General features: G+C 46.6%; 1 protein-coding gene across 1 annotated transcript; it reads right to left on the reverse strand.

Annotated features, from left to right (window-relative positions):
* Positions 1-1828: 1828 nt before the first annotated feature.
* Positions 1829-3556, reverse strand: LOC122021278 (sphinganine C4-monooxygenase 2-like). The gene is made up of 2 exons (XM_042579380.1): positions 3329-3556; positions 1829-2463 (listed from the first exon to the last, which is right to left on the reverse strand). Exons 1-2 carry the CDS (start codon positions 3551-3553, stop codon positions 1921-1923), a joined length of 768 nt encoding a protein of 255 aa, XP_042435314.1. The 5' UTR covers positions 3554-3556; the 3' UTR covers positions 1829-1920.
* Between the last annotated feature and the right edge of the window lie 18769 nt (positions 3557-22325).

The following is a 22325-nucleotide window of genomic DNA, read 5'->3' on the forward strand; positions in this document are numbered from 1 at the left end:
TAGTGCTTGTAGAAAATTTTTGATTGTCCGCCGTACAGGGGAGATGCTGCCGAAATTTTCTCGGACAGGGACTCTTCTGGGGGCGTGACACGACCTGTACGCCAGGTCTGTATTCTGACCTACTTCTGTCGTTAGTTATCCATGGCTTGTACGTCCCGACCTGTACGCCAGGTCTGTGAGCCCAGTTCTCCACTATAACTGGCCTGTGAGCCCAGCTCTTGATTGCTATCTAGGTTGGATTTGGGCCAACTTACAATCCTCTCCTTGGACTGCCCCATCAGCTGAGACTTTGACCATAGCCACGCACGCTTGACTTCTGACCTCCACAAGGGCTGGACTTCTGACCTCCACGTAAGCTTGACTTCTGACCTCCACGGGAGCTTGACTTCTGACCTTCACGTAAGCTTGACTCCTGACCATCCTGTGGTCTTGACTCCTAACCACATTATCTTACTGACCCCACAACCATACACCGTATCAGCAATGAAAAATTTTCATCACAAACCTATCGTAACATATTGTAAAAAACTACGATGAAATATATGACAAATATATTGATTTGTCGCAAATGTTTTATGATGAATTTAGAAATTTGTCGTAGATTCTGTGACAAATTCCTAAATTCATCGTCAATTTCTGTGATGAATTCAAAAATTTGTCATAGATTCCACAATAAATTTTAAGATTCATTACAGGTTTCTACGTTGAATTTCCAAATCCATCACAGATTTCTGCATTGAATTTTATGATTCATTGTAGATTTCTAGGATGAATTTTTAGATTCATCATAGTTTTCTATGATGAATTTTGTTATACATCATAGATTCTGTGATAATTTTCGGGATTCATCTCATATTTCACAACGAATATTGGGGTTCATAAAAAAAATTAATGATGAATTTAGGGGTTCATTGTAAAAATCGACAATGAATTTGAAAAATCATTGGAAATATGTGATGAAAAAAAAGCATTGTAGATCTACATTTCTAAATTTTATGATGATTTTTTTTCCAAATTTTTAACTAATTTTGTGATAAAAATAAAATTTATCGTAAAATTTACGACGAATATCTTATTTTCACCCCAAAATTTGGGGACGATATTTCTATGACGACAATTTTTCATCGTAGATTTCATCGTAAAATTTTTTTGTAACAATTTTTTTTTAAATTTATCACAAAATTCATTACAAAAGTATATATATATATTTTTTTAGTGATTTGAACATCTTTCAATGTCTAAGTAACCTGATTGGCACCTCTTCTGTAATCATTAAACTTATTATTTAACTTTATTGTTCAAACGTCAAAATCTTAAACAATACTCAAACTTGACCAGGTTGGTCAACATGGATATGGACCAATTGCACCAACAACCTTCAATTCTGGGTTTGTGCCAACTTTTAATGCATAAAAAAATTTACAAATAAATTTGTTGTCCAAAAGTCAATGAGTTTGACAAGTTTGAACATTGAAGATGAGGGAAGGAGACTATGGGCACCCAAATACATTAACATTTAATGAGTTAAGTGGTCCGTCCGGCTGTAGATGTGCATTCCTGCTAGACGTGTAATTTATAAGTATCTTAAAGTATGTAGGTATTAAAATAAATTCTATTTTACTTAGCTATATTGTTACGTACTTGTAAAACTTTTGTTTTGTTTAAACTTATAAATTGCATGTAATCTATGCTAAATATAATCTCCTTTGCATGCTTAGCAAAGAGTAATTAGTTTTCTAGATCCTATTGTGTGTTATAACATAACCAACTGACTAAAGAGTACCGATCACAGCATCATCAATTTGACAGATAACTAATAACTCGACAATATTAAGATCAAGGAGGTATCATTCTACATAACTTTGAATCATCCCACACCATAATTCAAAACAAATGAAGACTGATTAATAATCACTTCGCTTAGCTCTTGACTTTGATAGGTCGAACTTCAAATCCACCTTCTTTCCTCTTCTCAAGCGAGTAGGGCATGTAAGTTCCTAAAATTTTATCCCACGTAACGAAGAAGGGTTGCGAGAAATTGAATTTGGTGCCATAGAGCTGATGATGCACATCATGATATGCACTGTTGTTGCTAAAGAACATGTGTAATAGGTTCCCAGGCAGCCACAAGCCACAATGGTCGTCGACAGTCTTAATAGTCGCAAAGCAAAAGAAGAAAATGCCAGTGCGAGGAGTCATCCCCGAGACAACAAACGATAGAGCTCCACCAAGAGTGTCTAGGAGAAGACCCTCTAGAGGGTGGTTGTACAGTGCACCATAGGCGTAGGGCACAACGAGGGTGTGGTGCTTGGAGTGAATGTGCTTGTACAATGACTTATTGATGTGCATGTACCTGTGAATGAAATACTGCCATGTATCGAGCACAAACATGGCAGCCATGAACTGGATGGCGAGCGTGAGTAAGCTGGGTTGCACCTTTGTTCCGTTATCGTCGCTAACAACCTGCGAGTACATACAGATCAACCCTTGTAGCAAGATAATGAGAAGCGATTGAGTGTCATCTGCCGTATAGCTGAGATATGGCAAATGACCAAATCGCATATCTAAATTTTCAAAATTTCCAAAGAGCATATCATAGCTTGGTATTTATCAAAGATCTACCTCTTTTTCAAAATACTTCTCCCATTAAAAATAATATAAAAAAACTTTTCAAACACCATGGTTGATTGCCAGCTCTAGCCACAAAATCGGGACTAAGTCGGCCACGTGACCAAGCAGAAGATCACATGGCGAGGTTGGCAGCATCGGGCTTGGACGCATGGCCAACTCTGGCCTTGACTGATCTAGCCATGATTCTATGGCCAAAGCCGGCCCTGCAGCAAGTCCAGAGTTTGCACGACCAACCTAACCGCAATGACCGACCAGGACCTCTAGCTACAAAATCCTGGCTAGGGCGACCACATGACCAGACCAGCAGTCGCGTTGTAAGAATTCACAACCAGGGCCCGGGTGTGCGGCCAGGCCAGAGGTCATGCAGTTAGGTTGATCGCTGGCTTACCCACAATCGGCTTGGCCTTACGGCCTACTCTGGCCCGACTGCAATCGACTTAGGTCACAATTTTGAGGCTAGAGGTGGCAATTTATAGTCTTTTTTTTTAAAAAAATATTTTTAATGGAAGAGGTATTTTAGGAAAGGATATATATGCTATTGGGTAAATACTAAACTATGATACTCTCGTTGGAATGTTTCGAAATTTAGGTACTCAATTTGGTAATTTGCCATAGATATAGAGGACAAACTCGACTTGATGACGATCGATGCGAATAGTGACGCAAGCAGATTTCAAGATAGGAGTAGTTCACATACGGAGAACAAAGAAAGGGAAACCGCAATCTGAAAAGCCTGTTGAACGAGAACGCCTTTGACGACGGTGGACTTAGAGACGACATTCTTGGTGTCCTCTTCAGCCTTGTTGTGCAATCTGTACTCGTCCAAGTCGCCGAGCAACGCATAGATTCCTGAGTAGATCCAATACACAGCAACAGGCACAAATGTGCCTAAAACCTCATCAGATGCCACTGCAAATGCCATGGAAAAATCGAGTTGAAGATGAATGCTTCTTCTTCGATTAAGCGTCTTATTAATAGTTGAAATGTAGTCTTGTTTGGCGTAGATAAGACGTTTGATGATTCAGGTTAAGATTTTTAATTAATTACATTCAATTAATTAATTATTAGATTTTGTTTTGTTAAGTTTTAGTTATTTAATTTACATTGATGGCTCAGACCAGGAATTTTGTCTTGGTTAGGCAGACTATTTAGTTGAATGGCATCTATTTTTAATGTTATATATAATCTGTTAGAGAAAATAGAGTGAAGCTTTTCAGTGTTTTTTTAGTGTGTTTCCTTTTTCCTTGAATAAAAAAGGAACAAATTTCTCACGGATATATTTTGATTTTATTTTATTTTTAATAATCTAAGTTTTTGGACTTCACCTGACTAATTTGAAGGAGGTATGCACACTTAGACTGTTTTTTTGGGAGAACCGAAATAAAAATTATGAAAAGATTCTCACTGTGGAAAAATTTCTCTGGTTTATTACTTAAAAATGAGTGAATTATTTTTCCATTTTATGTGTACCTAATCGGCAGACGGATTTACGAATCCATTACTAGATAGCAATTTTCTCTCTCACAATTGTGTGAATTTCATGCGGCCGCGGACAGCGGCCCCGCACGACCGCAGGCAGAAGCCCGGATTGAGATCGCCTTGTGCAGCCATGTGAGGAGACTCCACGATGTCGCCTCGCATGACCGTGGTCGCTCGTGCGACTGTGGCTGCAAATATATTTTTTCCTCCTCCTCCTCCTTCTTCTTCTTCTTTCATCTTTCATTTCATTTTTTTTCCTTTTTATTTTCATTCTTTTCCATAGAATTTTTGTTTACGTTTTTCATTTCTTTCCCACGCAGCCGTTTCACGCCACTATAGTTATGCAGCATTGTCGCAGTTGTATTATTTACTTCTTCCTTCATCTTTCTTTTCCTGTTTTTTTTTTTATTTTTCCTTTTTATTTTCCTTGAAGAAATAATTCAAATCTTATATCCTCACCGCACATATCATCTCTCGGTTCGGTCGTCTAGTATCTGCATCCGGGTGGAGAACCCCGAAAAGGGTGTGAAGAGTGAGAAGGCCAGTAGGTCTCATGAGCGAGGATAGACAAGAGATGATGTGGCGTCGATAGTCATGTTTTGTGGCTAGTATATAATAGATAAGTATCAAAGCTCAGGGTCAAAGAGCAAAGGCATACTTGCATCCATATTTCAAGTGCAGCCGTCGACAAAGCAGTAGCACGAGAATAGTTGCACGTAAATCTCGAGCAAGTGCGGTGTGTGATCAGAAGGACCAGTAGAGGACCAGAATGCAAAGCCACCGACCACAAAGCCATCTAGGCTGTGAGGAACACAGGCCGGATGGAAGAGGTCACGACGAAGGCACCGAGAGTCTATCTACACGAAGCCCATTTGTTTGGGATGCGTTTGTAAATACTGGTAAATACCGCCTCCAGCAAGCGCTTGAAGGCAGGCTGAGAGCAATCGACAGGAGCCCGTAACAACACCTCAGTCCGATCACATATGAAGGCATTCGGGCACGGCCGAGGGCCATGCTCACGAGACACTGATCACCTGCCGATCGAATACAGAATGTCGTCATAAGATATCAAATACAAAGGTCGGGATCCGGCGCTACGCGGCTTGAGCGATGGCTCGTGTAATTACAGCGGGAAGATGCCGTAAGAAAGGCATTTAAGCGGCTCGAGAACCCTCTCTCAACTGAGCGAATGTAGTGATTTATAGGTCGACACCGGTCTATGGAATACGAGAGATATATAGTGCTGTCGTGCAGTCGAGATTGGCCTTACAAATACAAGCGTGTAGTCGGGATGCAGAGCAGCTTACATTGTTTAGGCAGTTAGGGCCACAAATACAAAGCCTCCGGTATACCGTACCTACTGGGCCCCAGGATAGATACGTGCCGGGTCATGCCGGAATAAGGCATGACCTGATCCAGGCCCGGGGTGTGCGACGACGAGTGAGACAGTCTGGGGCGAAGAGATCGGCCCCATCGAGCCGAACGCTAAATTTGGATCCGTCGGCCGATCGAGGATTCTCTGCATGCGTATGCAGCCAATGGATCTGGATGAACTGTCTAGTCGTCGGATCCTGATTGTCAGTCCACAATAGTCGGTATAGGTCTGGAGAATGCTTAAAGCGCGTCTAAGGCCCACTCGCTGGGCCGTGAAAAGTACGTACCAGCGATGTGGATACAGGTGTTAAGATCGTATTGGGCCGACCACCTGCTGGTGGCAAGGCTCTCAAGATATCCGGCAAGGTGATCTCCGCTCAGTTCCGGATCGAGTATCTAGTCTCCGGCCGATGTGACTCGACACCGACATAGTCAGGATCTCCGGTAGATCGTCGAGGCGAGGATGCCAGCAGATGCGAAGGCAAGTCTGATCGCATAAGTCAGATGGAAGCGGATACTACAACATAGGATACTAGGTCGGCATAAGGCGCGAGGTTTCATAAACGAGAAAGATGTCTCCTCAACCAAGTGCGCGCGACTAGATTCATTTACAAGACAAAACCTATGTAAAGTGGAGGTTCCCTAAACAAGAAGATGCTTACAATACAGCCAGGCAACAGTGTCGTCCGACTACACAAAGCTGCAACTTTATAGTTGCGTTCTACAGGTGCAATAGGGAGGGTGCTCGACGTCTCCTCTTTTCACCACTTTTTTGTTTTACGCTTTTCATTCGCTGGGAAAAGTACTTTGACTCTTTGCTCGGCCCCGGACTTTCTCGGTTCGGTCTTACGGGTTCGGGCCCCCCTCAGCCGAGCGTGTGGCGGGCACACCGTCACCGCCTTGACAGGATCAAATTTGAGCGGGGAAGCACAACACCCTCAAGTTCAACCGACATGACCATCAGACCCTTGAGGATTAATTCACCATGAGGATCATGGGAGTACTGCTGCTCCGCCTGCCGCTTATCGCGTTTCAAGAGTGGATTAAAGCACACTTGTTCGCAAAGAAGTCGTGCTCGGGGAGTACAAGCCACGACGGTTACGCCTGCGCTATTTGCACCAGGAACAAGACACGACCTCCGACCCGCAGCGTCCTTGAGAGCCAGGCGCGACCGAAAGTAACCTAAGAAATCAAGAACCTATATCATTGAGAGCACCTCCGCCTAAGAATTATCAACACCCGCGCATAGTCCAAAGAAAGAAGAGCAGGAGGAGCCGCCGGCATCGGTGGCGGAAAGCTCTCTACATCCACCCCGGGATTCGGAAGGAAAGCTATAATCGCTAAGATGCAGAGATCCGGATGGGATCTTGAGGAAGAGCATCGATGATCTCGGGATCCGAACCTAGCTCAAGTAAAGGTCTGTCGAACCCGACGGGAACGCTACTGGAAATGCTCCGCGAAACGCTGCGTTATAGTATTACGTTTGATGGCCTGAAGATGCATATACCGCTTCATATCGATAGCTTCCTACTACCTCCTAGTCGAAAGGCTTCGGATGATGGATTGCCCTGCAGTCCATCAATTGCTTCTTTTCAAAGCCGGCCTTACGTCACGCCGTGCGCAATGGTATCCGCACAAATAGCTAGCGGGGTCCACGAAAGGATCTTAAATGGTCCGATCTTTTGGCCACCAGACCACGCCCTCCGCCAATTTACCTCGGATATTGATTGATGGCCCAACTCCAACTGCTCAGTCGCTAGAAGGGGAATAGAAGGGAATCCTTGAATGGAAGGGGAATTCGCCCCTTCAGTGGACCGTATCAACATCCGCCCATGAGCGCCTTGATGATGGGAAGCATACCAATAGTTTTGTGGATATGCCTCGTGAGAAAGATGAAGGAACGAGAAAAAGATGGAGGAAGCTGTGCGCTCCCGGAAGGCCGAATAGAAGACACCTCGCATGGTCTGACCCAACCGACCAAAGCCGGACTGTGGTTCCTGCATCTCCCAATGAAAACCACAAGGCGCCCAACTAAGGCGCTCGCTTTCGACCTCTTCTTACAGGTGGCAAGGTTACCCAACCAAAGGTATCTTACTATACTACTTACATGCTTTAGTTATCACAGTGGAAGAATAAAACTTAAAGAATTTAATTTATTAAGCATAATATCACATATTTTGATTTGTTCAAATGTGCATATGTTGATTCTATAACTAATCATATTAATTTGTCCGGATTTAGACGAGCCACCACCACACACATCACTATTCGCCTTCCTGTCTCTAGCTCATCCAGACCTTTTATCTGCGGTGTAGTCTGAGAAAGTAAGAGCAGAGCACCATGGCTCAGATAAGTTCCCCACTACTACTAAAACCAATTCATATCATTGCATATCAATATCATGCGAGATATCATAAGCATACGACATACAAGGGTATCATATCATGACATTATATCATCAGATAATTCAAGCACATATATAGGCAATGCATCATGAATTTGAAAACTTATACTAATAAGTACTTGAAATTAATATCATCATTATAGGGGATCCCGGTTTGTACCATATACATATTCCAAGGTAGCAAGTCTTGAACCCTATCATGCATACATACTAGGCCCAGAGTCTTACTCCATCGACCTAGGGTGAGAGGCTCATTCACCGAGACGAGAGTCTTACTCCATTGACACCACGCAGGCCATATGAGCCCACCCCCATGGTACAAAACTACAAAAAATAACTTTATCATGCATAACTATCATATCGTGTCAATCATCTCACTTACAATAATCTTCATTATTTTTCATTTGTATAGTATGCTTTATGCTATATCTATGGCTATTACATAATAAACAATGCGTATAGCATAATTATTTCTTCATTAATGGCATCTTACTTCATTACATATCATTATATAACATTATGCATGGCTCTATGCTATATCATGGCATCCTTAGTATAGCATTTCCACGTCCTGTTACATATCATATTTAACATAATTTCTCCTCACATAACATGTATTAGTTTAGCATTTTACTATACAGCTTATCCCCTCATGACATATAACATAATTTCATTTTCCTCAATAGTATCTCCTCATCTATCATGCTATATTATTCCTTAGCCTTTAACTACATAATTTTCCTGGCTTACATTATCTTTTTGGGTTTCTATGCTTCACCTTTCTATCATATCATAATTTCATTTTCTCCTCATTTTATATAACAATGTGGATGGCACATATCATGATCAGCGGCCATGCGAAGACTTGTGCAAGGCGTTGTTATCCACACAAGAGGACTGTGTGGACTGCACGAGATGATAATCGGCTACAGAAGTGGCTTGCTGAGCCATAGCAGTGCGGCTAACAGTAGTATAGCGTTAATTGTGGATACATATAATTTTGCCAAGCCCAGTGCTATTGCCATGGTGCCTCGATGCTATGAGGCTTGACTCGGTGGCCATGCAAGATTGATGGGTCGAACACGTGTGCGAAATCGATGATATTCTTTGGGCAACTTGGTCATGTGCGCCTTATAATTATTCTCCTTCCTCTCAGCACCAACAAGGCCACCAGAAGTATTGTCCTTCACTTACAATGTCATTCAATAGGTACAGCTACGGGCGGGTCGGAAGCCATTATCTGGCTGAAGGGAAGAGGGAGAGACCAAGTCGCAGTGTTTCCACTAAGCGGGGCCTCACGAGCGGGTCCGCAGCACGAAGTGATTCCCGCAGTCAACCGACTCGCCGGTACGAGTGACTCAGGGAGCCTTCACGTGCCTGTGGAGATTCCTTAAGACATGAAGATCACCGTCGAGCCGATGCTTACGACATATTAAGACTATTCGCCCCCAAGCTTACACCCCGTAATGGTTGAGTCTCGAAACCAGATAGTATTAGCTGTTGGTGGAGACGGTCCCTTTGACTAGTCGAACCGCGTATATAAGTCGAATTTTCGCAATGTCTAGCAAGGAGAAATTCTCTCACGAATAACACAAGTGTAAGAAGGCTGAAGTGCTGATTCCATTCCCGCACGACTGTAATTCTAATCGAAGAAGAGTGCACTTAATTCGGTGCAGGTGCTTGGCTTGTATTACATACAAGTGGAGGGTGCATAAAGGTGTATAGACCTTCTACCTAGTAGTACTATATCCGCTGCATTGGCAATCGAAAGCCCGTTTTATCCTCTCCCGTGGACGCTTATCATATGGATTCTTCCATTATTATCTATCGATGATGGATCAATCACGAGAAGAACTACCGGTTAGCTTCTATACGTAATCTGATCCACGATTGTACCCTTTGGCTATACTAGGATCGCCATTTGAAGGTTAAACAGTGGACGTTAGACAAAATTCTTCGACTATACAACCATGGCGAACTAGGAATGTTGACCGATCCTTACCAAAGGATGCCCAATCTAATAGACAACCCGATTGAACGCTCGTCTATGTTGAGAAAAGTCGTCAAGTCTTCAGAGAAATGTTAAGAGAGAGGAACTCTCCGTGGACCCGGTAGATCGAACGGAGACAGAAGTCAAAGGACAACGAAGCAAAAAACGTCGAGAGATCGGAGAAGCCTTGCAAACGGTTAACAACGACGGTCGTGAATCTCCGCACATCCGATGCGCGGACGAGTCCCAAGAGCAGGAAAGTCAGTAGTAGAAGCGAGTATTCATCTGTGAGGACGAAGCCTGAATCCTTTACCAGACGAGTGTCGAGAAAGCAAAGCAAGAATTTCTTAGTCGTAGTAGGCAGGGGCCTGTGGGCGTGAGTTATAGCTAAGTTAAAGATACCGTGGAATCTTTAACGGCCAGGCAAGCTCAAACTCGTTGTCGCCAGAGACCCGCCCACCGTAATTCTTAGACCTTTACAAACTATTTTTTCCGCCAAGGGGTACAACCGAGTCTGCGCTGTATTTTTCAGCCATCTAAGGGGGTTCTACGGGAGTCACGTTTCTCACTAGCATCGGTCGCAATTGGTTATCTATCGTCTACAAATGGGTCGAGCTCACCAAGGTGGGAGGGTCGGCTTATCAAATGGCAAGGTAAAACGAATTACATAACATCATCACCAAGCCACAGCGTGTTTTGACAGAGGTTTCAAGTGGATTCGAGGAGGTTTGAGAGAAGTTTATAGGCTGAATACACTCGGCTACACATCATGGAAGTGGTGTAGGGTGCACTTCTCAATATCTCACCAAGAGAGATGTTGGCTGCGTCTAGACTGCTCACTTCGAGAGCCACGAAATGTTGGCAAGTGCCGACAGATGTGGCAGTAAGCATATATTTATTAGATTCAAGCTAGTAACTCAAAGCCGTAATTTTGAGGTAAACAACTAAAAAAAGATGCAAGTTTACAAGGAAGCTTATGAGAAGATAGGAAAGATTTAAAGAAGTCACAAATACTAAGATTCTGAGGAAATGAAAGAGTTTATTAAATGGCCACCTCCGACGACCACTTGGGTACTTGGCTTGATGTATCTATAGCATGCACCGGCAGTGGCATTATAGCTCAATAGATCTAAAATCCCGAGAGAGGAGTAATTGATTGAGCCACCAAATTTCTCCGTGAAGGAATTGTACCAACCAACTTAGAAGAAGCGCGTATGCTCAGGAGACAGACCCATTCTTATGTTATGATAGACCTCTGCTCAAGTGCTTGAATATGGAAGAAGCGGATATCTGTGCCTTGGGGATACATTTGAGACCGGCAATCATGTGGCAATCATGGCAGAGGAAGCAGGCCTCCTGAGTAGTACTTGTTAATCGGGCCTATAAAGGATGCACGTAGTCTGCGTGATACTTGTTTGTCCAGTGTATCAGAATCCTTGGAAAACAGCTACGAGAACTTCTATCTGTCCATTTGACCAACAATGGGGTATGGATATGTAGGACCATTCGTGTGGCATAGCAAAAGTGCAGCTTTATTGTGGTGGGTGGGTGCTACTCTCCAAGTGGGTAGGGCGGAAGAAGCCGACCGAAGATGTGGTGATCGTTCTAGGAAGAATATCTTAGCGTATTCTAACCTTACCTCATAAGAAGTTGAGTGACAATGAAGGAAATTCAAGGAAAATTGCGAGGTCGACAGTCGGGCCTTTATTGATGGCTCATCCTCAAGCAATGGTCGAGTGAGAGGTAGTCAATCGAGAAAATCGGAGCTCAAGTCGTTGGATCTACCACGAGGCAACTGGTGTGGTGGGACTGCAAGCATTTTGTGGGCTTGTCGGGCACCGTCACCTCGAGAGACCGAGATACGAAGCACCTGACACCTTCCATTTAGTATATATGACAATGAAGGTTGACTCCGATTGTACCTCAGAGGGGATACCATCCGTCAAAGAATGATGGCGAGGGAACTAAGAACTGATGATTGGCGACGATCGCGATTGAACTAACTAGATTTCATTGGAATTCGTGATTCGTGACAAGCACGACTTGAAGCCCGTCTTGAGACGACGTACGCGGATGAGACAAAACTATAATAGAAGGTGATCCCGATTCTTGGGAGGAGACCTAGTCAGAAGGAATTGCCTTAGGAAGTAGTGATAAGTTACACGCTCCAATGATGGACGAACCATACAAGTTATCAAGAAATTGGCATCTGGGGGCTGGCGGATGCTCAAGGAAGAAGGAGCAGCTAGGCCTTGACCGGTGCTAATTACCCTACACGCTACTGCAAGTTTGAGGGGGGCTGACTCTGTTGGTGTAAGCCAGGTCAGGCGAAGGGCCTGGAGACAGTAGGATAGTCAAGTAAAAACTCAAAGATACGTATGTACATGTAAAAATTCATCGGTTACTTACAGACAGATCATTTAAAAGCGAAAAGATCTCATCGAAAAATCAATGATCTTATCTTGATCGAAGAAGTCTGGGAGGGATGGAGTTCAAACGTCGGCGTGAAGGTTCACCGGTGTAAGATCATGTAGGTAAGGTCAGCTCACACAACCGGGATAAAAATTAGAGAGCTCGGAGGATTCGAGATCTTTCTGACTCTTGGCATGATCCAGAGATATACTCCAGGTCAGACGGGCTGGGTTCACCCTCAGATCCTCCTTGAGCCTTGAACAACTCTCTCCACCTATTGTCTCACTGTGGTATCCTTGGACATCACACGTGGTGGCTGGTTGTTATCGCTGCATGATCTCTTTCTCCTTGAAGGCTTCGGAGCTCATCTCGACACCAGCTGAGTGGACCTTTTCTTGGTTAAGATACCGAATTAACGTTTTACGATAACTCGGGCTCGCAGGGTGGGTGGGTTTGCAGGGTGGGTCATAGTACTCTGGAGTTCTTTGCTGATAATGGAGGTTGTGGAAAGATTGGAGAACAAGATTACAGAGTGCTCGGATGGAAGTATATAACCTTAGCAGGCAAACTAACAAATGTAAAAAGTACTACTTTAGCCCAGGTGAGAACGGCGGCTAATATCCATCATTTGACTCATGCCTCCTCTTTGCGCAAGAGCGCCGATGCGACCTTTTCATCATTGAGGAGTTCTCGCTCGGGACGGTGTCGCCGAACTAAAGGAACTAAAGTAAAGTAAGTGGGAAGGATAGTGGTTTTATAGTAAACGATAGTGGAAGGAAAGTCGAGAAGGGCGCGTAATCGGCGATGAGGGAGGAGGCGAGCAACGAAGGAGGAGGTGAGGAGCCAGGCCTGGTTAGTTGATTGACGCCGCTTGAGGTGGTTTCCTTTGGCACTATGCCTCGAGGAAGAATAGTGTTTCATTTCTCGGTTGGGAAAGAGTAGAGTGGTCATGATAAATAAAACAGAGGGGTGGTGTGTCCCACCACGGGTCTCTCGCTGGGTTGGGAGGAGCTGATAAATAAAATGGAAGGTTGGGATCGGCGTGAGCAGCCTGTGAAGTGAAGTCGTAATCGCCACCACATGGTACCGGGAAAAGAAAAGGTGGGCAAAGGGCCGGGCACACGTGAGGGCTCGTTGCGATGAGCCCGGATGAGAGTGCACGGGTCCGCGATAGAGCGGTCTGTCTAGGCACCTAGAAGGGGCTTGATCCGACCGACTGCCGAAGGCTCCGGTCTTGACGGTCGCGGCACCCGGACGGAGAAGTCAGAGGCGCAGTCGAAGCGGAGAGGATTGCTCACCATCCAAATGAGTAGCAAGATGGAGGTAGCCTCCCTTCCTGCGTTGGGCAGGATGTTTTCAGCATCAGCTTTGGGGGCAAACGGCGGATGATACATTGTAACACAACGCGAAGCGTCGTTCTGATTGATGAGGCCAGATTAACTTAACACCTTACCTAAGGATTCAAGGTTCAGAGAAGAAGAAGGGGCTCAACCGAAATAAGAAAATAGGTCTTGTGACATATAGTTAGATTCATACCATCCTCCATCCTCCAGCAATGATAGTAAAGGGAGGCCATATGGATTCTTCGATCTTGGGAAGATAGGGAAGCATTGCCAATTGTGCAGGCTCCCTTGGAGCGAGAAAAAGACTCCCAGTTAGCGGAGGAGGGAGGAAGAGGAAAGAAAAGAAGGAAAGTGTATTGGGCGTTAAAGGCACGTTGAGAGCAGGAAACCTCACTGACTTCGCACCTCCACACAACAGCGGAGTATTCGAGCCACACAAAATCTTTATGGAATTGAATCTAAAGACCTACGTCTTAGCAGAAGAGCATGGGGTGAGGCGGGGTGAGCGAGCGGACATCGGGGGTACAAGAACCAAAGTTCGACTCCGAAATATAGGTTCGCACAGCTGGGGATGATGGTAGTAGGAGATTAAATGCAAGATACCGTAGTCATCCCCATCGAGAAAGTCGAGCGTCGGGTCGGAGTGGAACCAAGAAGAAGAAGAGGTCATTACAAAGAGATTACTTGGAAGAAAGAGGAAAAAGAATGCCCCTCGAGCAAAAAGGAAAGGCGGAAAGTCTCAACCTGCGTCTAGTGGAGACGTCGTTATGCTGATGGCGAATCATAACGGATAAGGGAAGTATGTAGATGAAGATGCTTATAGGTATTGTGAGGACATTGTCGTGAAATAAGTTGACAATGATGCCCACCGGTTATGTGGGGAGACAGATATGCGAGGTGGCCTCGATGTGTGATAACCAAGGGCGCATTATAGCGGGGAGCCGAGCGGGAGGGTCTTCAGATTACGAGAGGCGCCTATCGTAAGTGATCGCCCAAGCAGGGACAAAAGGTGCAGGGGCTGCAAAGGTGGGTAGAATCAAATCGGTATTCATGGACATGCATCGTAGAACAGTAAAATCTAGCTCGGCATGTGGGGCTCTCAGGTAAAAGCAATTATTGGAAGAAGAGCAACGTAGCAAAGCACAATAAGCAAAGGCGAGCCAAAGCCACGGACGACCTACTAAGAAAAGAGGCAAGCTAAGGATACATGGAGCAAGTATGACCATCCAGGATATATAAAGCGATAAGTATATCATCAAAAGTTCAACATGATACGAATGATGAGAGATACAAGAAACCGGCACCGATTACGCAGGGGAGGTGGAGTCATTGGATACTAACAACGAAGAGCTACACTACGGAGGAAGCAGATGCGACCAGGACAGGAAAGAGCGATGGACGCTTCTCGCCTCGCGTAAAATATCAATAGTGCAAGGGACCAAAGAGGAAAGCTGGGGGGGAAAAGTCCATCATCCTTCCCAAAGGAAGGAAAAGTTAGGCATGAATTCCCTTTAGGGTAAGCTTAGTCAGTGAAAGGGGAGGAGGTGCGCGCCGCGCGGAAACCTTGCTCGAAATGCTCCGACTGTTGGCGCATAGAAAGAAGATAGAAGAAGATCATCCGAGCTCCTAGCTTCAAAGGAATAAGGAAAGCGGAATAGGCGATCATGTGTCAGGCATAGCAGCACACTTCCAAGCTATTTTTTGTTCTGCCCAAAGGCCTCGCAGACCCAGACAGACTTAGTCGCTCGAGAGATGTCTGTCGTGCTTGAAGCCAAGAGATCTTTCACAGGCAAGAGTGGCAGCAAGTTTCCCATCGAGTCTCGCATGGTTGCCTGCCCCGAAGCGGAAGAGCGAAGAGCGGCATCAGACTCAGCATTAAGACATTAGTCTTCACCCGGTCCATCGTAGCTACGAAGTGATGTCGGTGCTAGTCACCGCCGCTCTTTTATTTTCGGTTCTCAGTGCTGGCCGCTCGACGGCGGCCGAGCAATGAGTTCACTCGCTCTTCAGGCCGCCTCAACTTTTGTAGCTTGGCGGCAGCGCGGCGGTAAGAGTAGTCATGCGTCAATTCTGACATCTTGAGTGATGCAGGGCATCAAATTTCTAAGTGAAGGCTCGGGAGAGTAGGAAAGCCCGGCAGCTCTAGTTCTCAAGGCACGACGCTCAAAGCATTCTCTCGCTCAAAGGCCCGTTGTCAGCGACACTCAAACTCACGGTGTGTCTGTAGAATGGCCATAGGAAGGGAAAGGGGGTTACAGAAATGTATGAATACCCAGGAGAAGAAAAGGAGCTTACCGCTACCAAGGAACGGACAATTTGATCAAACCCCTCCAAGAGAGGAGGCCGCTCTCCTCCCAGTGAAGGACACGATTGCATTGCCGAGGTGGAAGTCCCAGAAATCAACCCTACCAGGATAGTAAGGGGCGCGTGAGCGGCAGCTCGACTCACCGAGCCTACGAGGGAAGTCCTGTGCAAGCCTCGGCCAGGCAGTGGAAGCGAGTGTGGTGAGCTCAGGCATAAGAGAGGAGGAGTGAGTCATCGAGCCTGGGCCGTGCCGGATCAGGAGCCGAGGGAAGTAATACCCGGATTGAGAATATCGTTGTCATGTCCAATGGGCAGTGCGCATTCCGAGGCCTTTCTCGCCAAGCTTGTGTCAGACCTGAAAGGAGAGATACCAACTACTGTTGTTGGGGCGGCGAGGTGGAGGAGAGTCCGTGACCGCGGCGCTCCACTCTGCCTCGCCACCAAGGCAGTCTTGTGTATAGAGGAGAGCACTTGTCCCACGGGGCCGATGGCTCTCGTTTGCAGAGACCGACTAGAGTAAGAGGTCAGGCGGTAAAGGTGTATGGTTCAATAAGTGCTCACTACCGCTGATTCGAGGTTTGGGGTTCCAAGGTTTGCAGACGAGACGTATGAAGAAGCGGATCGAAGAGATAGGCCTTTGTGTTAACTCTTCGAGCTTGCGAGCTGTAACACGGATGGTTTCTCGACTTGCAAAGCGGAGAATGGCGCTAAATACTACAAAATAAGAAAAAGCACCGATTAGTGAAGAATATATAAAAATAGCAACTTACCAAAAGGAGCTCCGATTTCTGTGGAGACAGGACCAGAATGCCTTCTAGCATCAACACGGACAAGCGAACAACAACATCGGTCAGCTTGTCCGAGGCTGTGGAGCAGGCAGGTTCATGAACATGTGAAGGGAAGTCCGAAGGAAGGATGGAACGCCATTGGGAAGGCCCAGCTAAGGGGACGGGGGGCTTAAGAAAGAAAAAGTGAGATCTCCAGCCTTTATTAGAAGAAGGTAAGTCATCAAAAAATTTATAGCCCGGCTTGGCCTGTACGTTGAGATCGTTTAAAGGAATAGAAATGATGGAATAGTTAGCTGTCAAGGAATTTGATAAATGACACAAGATGATGACTCAGCAATACGAATACATTAGACAATGCGCGAAATGTCGACGCCGCAATGCGCAATCCTGAACAACTGAGAAGAAAGGATGTAAAGCTAAGAGTTAAGATTTGATCCTAAAGCGGTGACAAAACCGGAGGAGAAGAAGGGTGTTCATTTCACAAGAAGAAAGAAGCTCATCACGGGAATCTAGCTTCATGGAGCATGGGATTACTGCGGTATGTGTGTCATGATGGTCTAAATCGAGATATAGCATGAATACTGAAGATTTCACCATCCATGGTTCACTGAGAGGAAGGCAAGTGAGTCGAAGATAAGAGGGTCACCGCGCAAGAAGCGAAGAGTTGTACTACCTTAACCAGAGAGCACCTCAGAGGAGAGCGAAAAACTAGTGCCGCTCCTTTAGGGTTTATAAAGCCCATTCATTCCTAGAAACACGGGCGAGCGATGTATCTTTAGTTTGTCAATGGGCCAGATAGGGATAAGGGTCAGTAAGTGGCCGGTTGATGGAGTCGGCGTGAGTGATATAGGAGAAGGCTTGAGCAGGTGTGTCAGTCATGGGAAGAGAGTGCATTGGATTGACAGGCAAGGCAATCATGAAGGGGCCTACTCAGAGATGCATTCTTCATGAAGGCAGAGACTAATGCGGGAAGTTTCATAAGGGAGCAATCGTGGCAACCAAAACAGGTCGACATGAGCGTGTGAGTGAGTCATCGCCCGCGAAAGGTCTGCAAAAGTTGTGCGTGTGTCTTCTCGTCCGATCATCCAGTAAGTAGTAGGTAGGCTCCTGTTCGAAATCAACCAGAGAGGATCGCCCATGAGCTCTGCGAATGGCGCTCCGCGAACGGGGGTGAGAGTTGCAGGTTTATGTCTCTCTATTCCTAATCCTGCCTATACATAATGCGATTGCGGAGAAAGTGGTGGTGCGGATGAGAAGCCAATGCAACACAATGCATCAGGATCGACAAAAATTAGGTTCAAGATGGATGAAAGCGAAAGAGCATTCATCTATACCTTTGCTGCTCGGGGGTTCTGGACTCGACATCATCAAAGATAGCGCAGGACCCGAGAGTATCATACCAGTCTCGGACCCGCACCATCGGCCCCCGGACTGGGGTAGATCACACTCCTGAACACAGATCGCACTCGCCGCCAGTCTCGCAACGTAACTACTCGCACTCTCACCGCTGCAGAGTGTGAGCCATGTTCACGTAGCGACACCTTTGGCCCCCATGGAGAATTAAAAGAGTGCTCTGGCCACGCGACCTTTAGGTGGTGGTTGGGTTGGTTGTCTGACGCCCTAGAAGCATATGTGACTCCTCTTCTAGCCAGCGACGACCTCCGCTCCCCATCAAGAAATAAAAGTGACCTCGCGCCCACGCCCCATAGAGAGCCCTCTGCCCCACTCTCGCACTCGCCCGGTGGCAAGCCCCACTGCGTATAGTAAGGAGCCACCTGCACACCCGACCACCTTCTCGCAATGCAGAATCGCGGCGGCTCTACATGTGCCTTTTAGCTAGTGACTGATGACTAGGTAGGCGTGAGCGAATAGAATGCTGTGAGACCTTCGTAGGCGCGACCCAAGTGCTCAGCGAAGTGAGCGTGGTGAGGCCTACTCTAGTGAGCCTGCTTCTCTCCTCACTCTGGCTCCTTCTTAAACGAGCAGTATAAAGTGAGCTGCGGCCTGACGCCCCCAACGACCTTTCCGCCCACTCTCGGCCAGCGATGCGTATAAGTAAGTGAGCCCCGCACCTTTAGGTCGGTGGTCCTGCACTCTCTCGCCTTAGTGCGAAGCAGGTGAGCCCCTGCTCACGCCCAACGACCTTCGGTCGGCTCGGCGCGACCAAAGCAGAGTTTCAGGCTCACTTAACGCACACCTTTAGGTCGGCATCCCGCACTCGCCCGCGAAGTGGCGAGCTCGTCGCCCAATGACCCTTCGTGTCGGCCCGCGAGAATTAAAGGTGAGCTCGCTCACGCCCAACGACCTTCGTGTCGGGCCCCATGCGAGAAACAAAGCAGCTCGCGTCTGACGTCCATCCACCTTTTTAGGTCGATGGTCCTGCACTGCCCCGCGCAGTTATAAGTGAGTCGCTCACGCCCAACGACCTTTCATCTGCGTAGAATTAAAAGTAAGCCTGCTCACGCCCAACCCATCTTTCGTGTTGGCCCTATGCAGAATCAAAAATCAGCTCCCCGCGAGAATCAAATCAGCCCGGCTACCACACCCAATCGACCTTTCAGACTGATATACCTCACGCTGAGCAGAGCATCTTCAAATAATCAAGTCAACTACATCTGATCTTGTTTAAGCTCCTTTATGCAAATTGTAAATATGCAGCAAATATGCAAGGTACTGAATACGGGAGGTCATCCACCATACCCATAAAGCATCAATATTAATTGCAAAATCAGGTTTTGCCCATTCATTACAGTTTTAATTTTCAAGTATTATACTGGTTTAATTATCCAAAATTCATAAAAATCAGTCATGATGCAACTCTTATCTCTTACATACGGGCCAGTTTCTAAGAATGCTTGCTAGATGAAAATCGATCAGGAAAGACTACGCAGGAAAAGGACAAATATACAAGTATAGCAGCACAGCTCGATAAGTGGGCGATACAGCTGAGGCTACAAGAAGGAACGTCCCGTGGGTCAGGAGCCACTGAGACAACTATAACCCGGACTAGCTTTAACTCGGGGAAAGGATTAAGGCGAGTATGAGCACCGCTGCGAAGAAATGTCTGGGAACCTGTGAGCCTCGGGCGCTCAAGGCTCGGTGCCACCGTGTAAGGATCCGGGTCGATCGCTTGTCACCGGCATCGGCTTATCATCCAGACACGCATCGAGTAGAGATAGCTCCGCTCATGCTCTGTCGCAAACGCCTCACAGTTATACCGCAGTTAGCCTGCATTCCTCTTCCTCGCTTCCTCAAGATGCAGGCAACCTGTGAGACGACTGCCTCCATGGGAGGGCACATCGACGAGCTCCTGATCCTGACACGCTATCACGACCTTTCTGTGTTGGGCGAGGCGAGTTGATCTATCCAGACAAGGAGGAGGAAGATCAACCTCATCGGGTGAAGGATAATGCATCGCGTGGGGAAGAACTGTGGAACGTGGGTTATCAAAAAAGAAAGTAGGAAAGCTAAAGAAGAAGGATAGAATAAAGAAGTGACCCAAGGTTTTTAAAAAGAGGGTGGTACCCAAGTCAAAGCACTACATGGACACGGCACCCAAGCAACCTGTAGCAATTAAGGAGGCATGCAGACCTGCATGACGGACAAAGGTTGGTACGGATACAGGGAAGCAGAGGCGCAGAAGGTATGGTAAGATTGGCGTAGGATGTTTGAGGTCACAATGAGATCTTAGAGAGGCCGAGGTTCAGTCACGATCGTCGCCTCCTTCGAACAGACTTGGGAGGCTTTACCGGCAATGGAGGGGCCCAAAGGAAAGGTGAGAAGGGTCAAGGCCATATAGCGGCCAAAAGTCCAGATGATGTGGAAATGATTAGCCGCGTGACTTGACAAATATTAGTCAAAGTCGATCAGGTAGTCAAAGTCACAAGGGTAGCCGAGGTCGCATGTACTTGTCGATCAAGGGGCAAAGTAGTTGAAAGACAAAGGGAGACGACAGCGAACATAGGGTGGCAAACGGACGATGTAGCCGGTAGGAGATACCGATCTACATGCCCGCGATTCGGCCCGTACAAGTCACAAATCGATGTCGATCTAAGAGAATGCGGTGGTGAGACAACCGACCAGCGCTCAACACGAGGGTCGAACACAAAGTGCGTGGTACGTGTCGATCCCAGAGTCGCGTTTGAAGGCAATGATCTGCCACCACGAGGGCCGGAAATACAAAGTGCGTGGCCTGGATCGACAGAATCATGAAGGTAGTCGATTCATGTGCCTACTTGCCGAGGGCTAGGAAATACAGCGCGTGGTATAGGCTCCGGGATCGGCAGAGTCGTTTATGTACCGATCTACAGCGCATTTTACGAGGGCCGTGAAATACAAAGTGCGTGGTATAGGATCGGGATCGGCGCACACAGCGCATTGACCTACTAAAAGTATACAAGACATAGGGTATGCAATCGATCGACAGAGCTCGCAGTCGAGTCATCGGCGTGTGTGACGCCAGAGGTCGGATCGATCGGCGAGGATGCGAGGCGTACAATAGATCTCGGATGAACTAAGCGGAAGTGCTAAGCCTGGGAGAATCACAACCGTCCGCCACAAATACAAAGCGCGTGTATAGGTCGATCTGGCAGAAACATCGCAAGGGGCTGATTACCGACCATGCCTGCCGAGGGCGTGAAATACGAAGTGCAGTATAGGTCAGATCGCAGAGTGGTTTAAAAATGCCCACAGCCTACACGAGGCCGTGGTATACAAGATGAGACGTATCGAGATTTACGTAGCCGTTTCAGAGTCACCGACCGCGTGTACTAGAGTCGGATCGACGGAGGACGGCGCGCATGTGCCACAGATCGGATAAACTAAGCTGCATGGAAGTCGGAGAATCAGAAATTGTCCGGTCACAAATACAAAATGCATGGTATAGGTCGCAGATCGAGCCGCTAGCAAATACCTACATGTCTAACGAGGTCCGTAAAATAAAAAGTGTGGTATAGTTCAATCATGACCGCGAAAGAGTGCAACCGATCTACCAGCTACCGAGGCTGTATACAAGAGCAGACAGGCATTCGAGTTCACATAGTCGCCCGACCGCAGGTGAGTGACGCTTAGAGGCTGGATCTGATCGGAGGATGTGAGGCAGATGCAGGCCACAATAGATCGGATAAACTAAGCCGTGTGGAAGTCGGAGAATCACAATTGTCCGTCAAGGGGTAATCATTACATACCAGCGATATATGCGAAGGCGGAGGTTTCTAAACGAAAAGATGTCCTCATAACCAATAGCAGCCTGACATATGTCCTTCATTACAAGACAAAACCCATGTGTAAAGGCGGAGGTTCCTAAACAAGAAGATGCTTTCACAACCAATAGCAGCACGACAGGTGTCCGGGACTACACGACAAAGCCCCGCGTCTAACGCTTTCTGACATAGTTGCAGGTTCTAGAAGCGAGGCGGGTGCATAAAAAGTGGAGGATTCTTCGTACGCGAGTACGCTCTCTCATCACTTTTTTCCACAACTTTTCACTTTCAGTCGTTTTTTGCTTCTCTTTGCATTTTCTGGGGAAAAAGTACCTGACTTCAGCGTTGGAGGGCCTGACCCGGGGAGTTTTCCCTGGGTTCTGGTCTCTAACGTGAGGG

Source organism: Zingiber officinale, chromosome 9A, assembly GCF_018446385.1.
Source record: "Zingiber officinale cultivar Zhangliang chromosome 9A, Zo_v1.1, whole genome shotgun sequence".
NCBI lineage: Eukaryota > Viridiplantae > Streptophyta > Magnoliopsida > Zingiberales > Zingiberaceae > Zingiber > Zingiber officinale.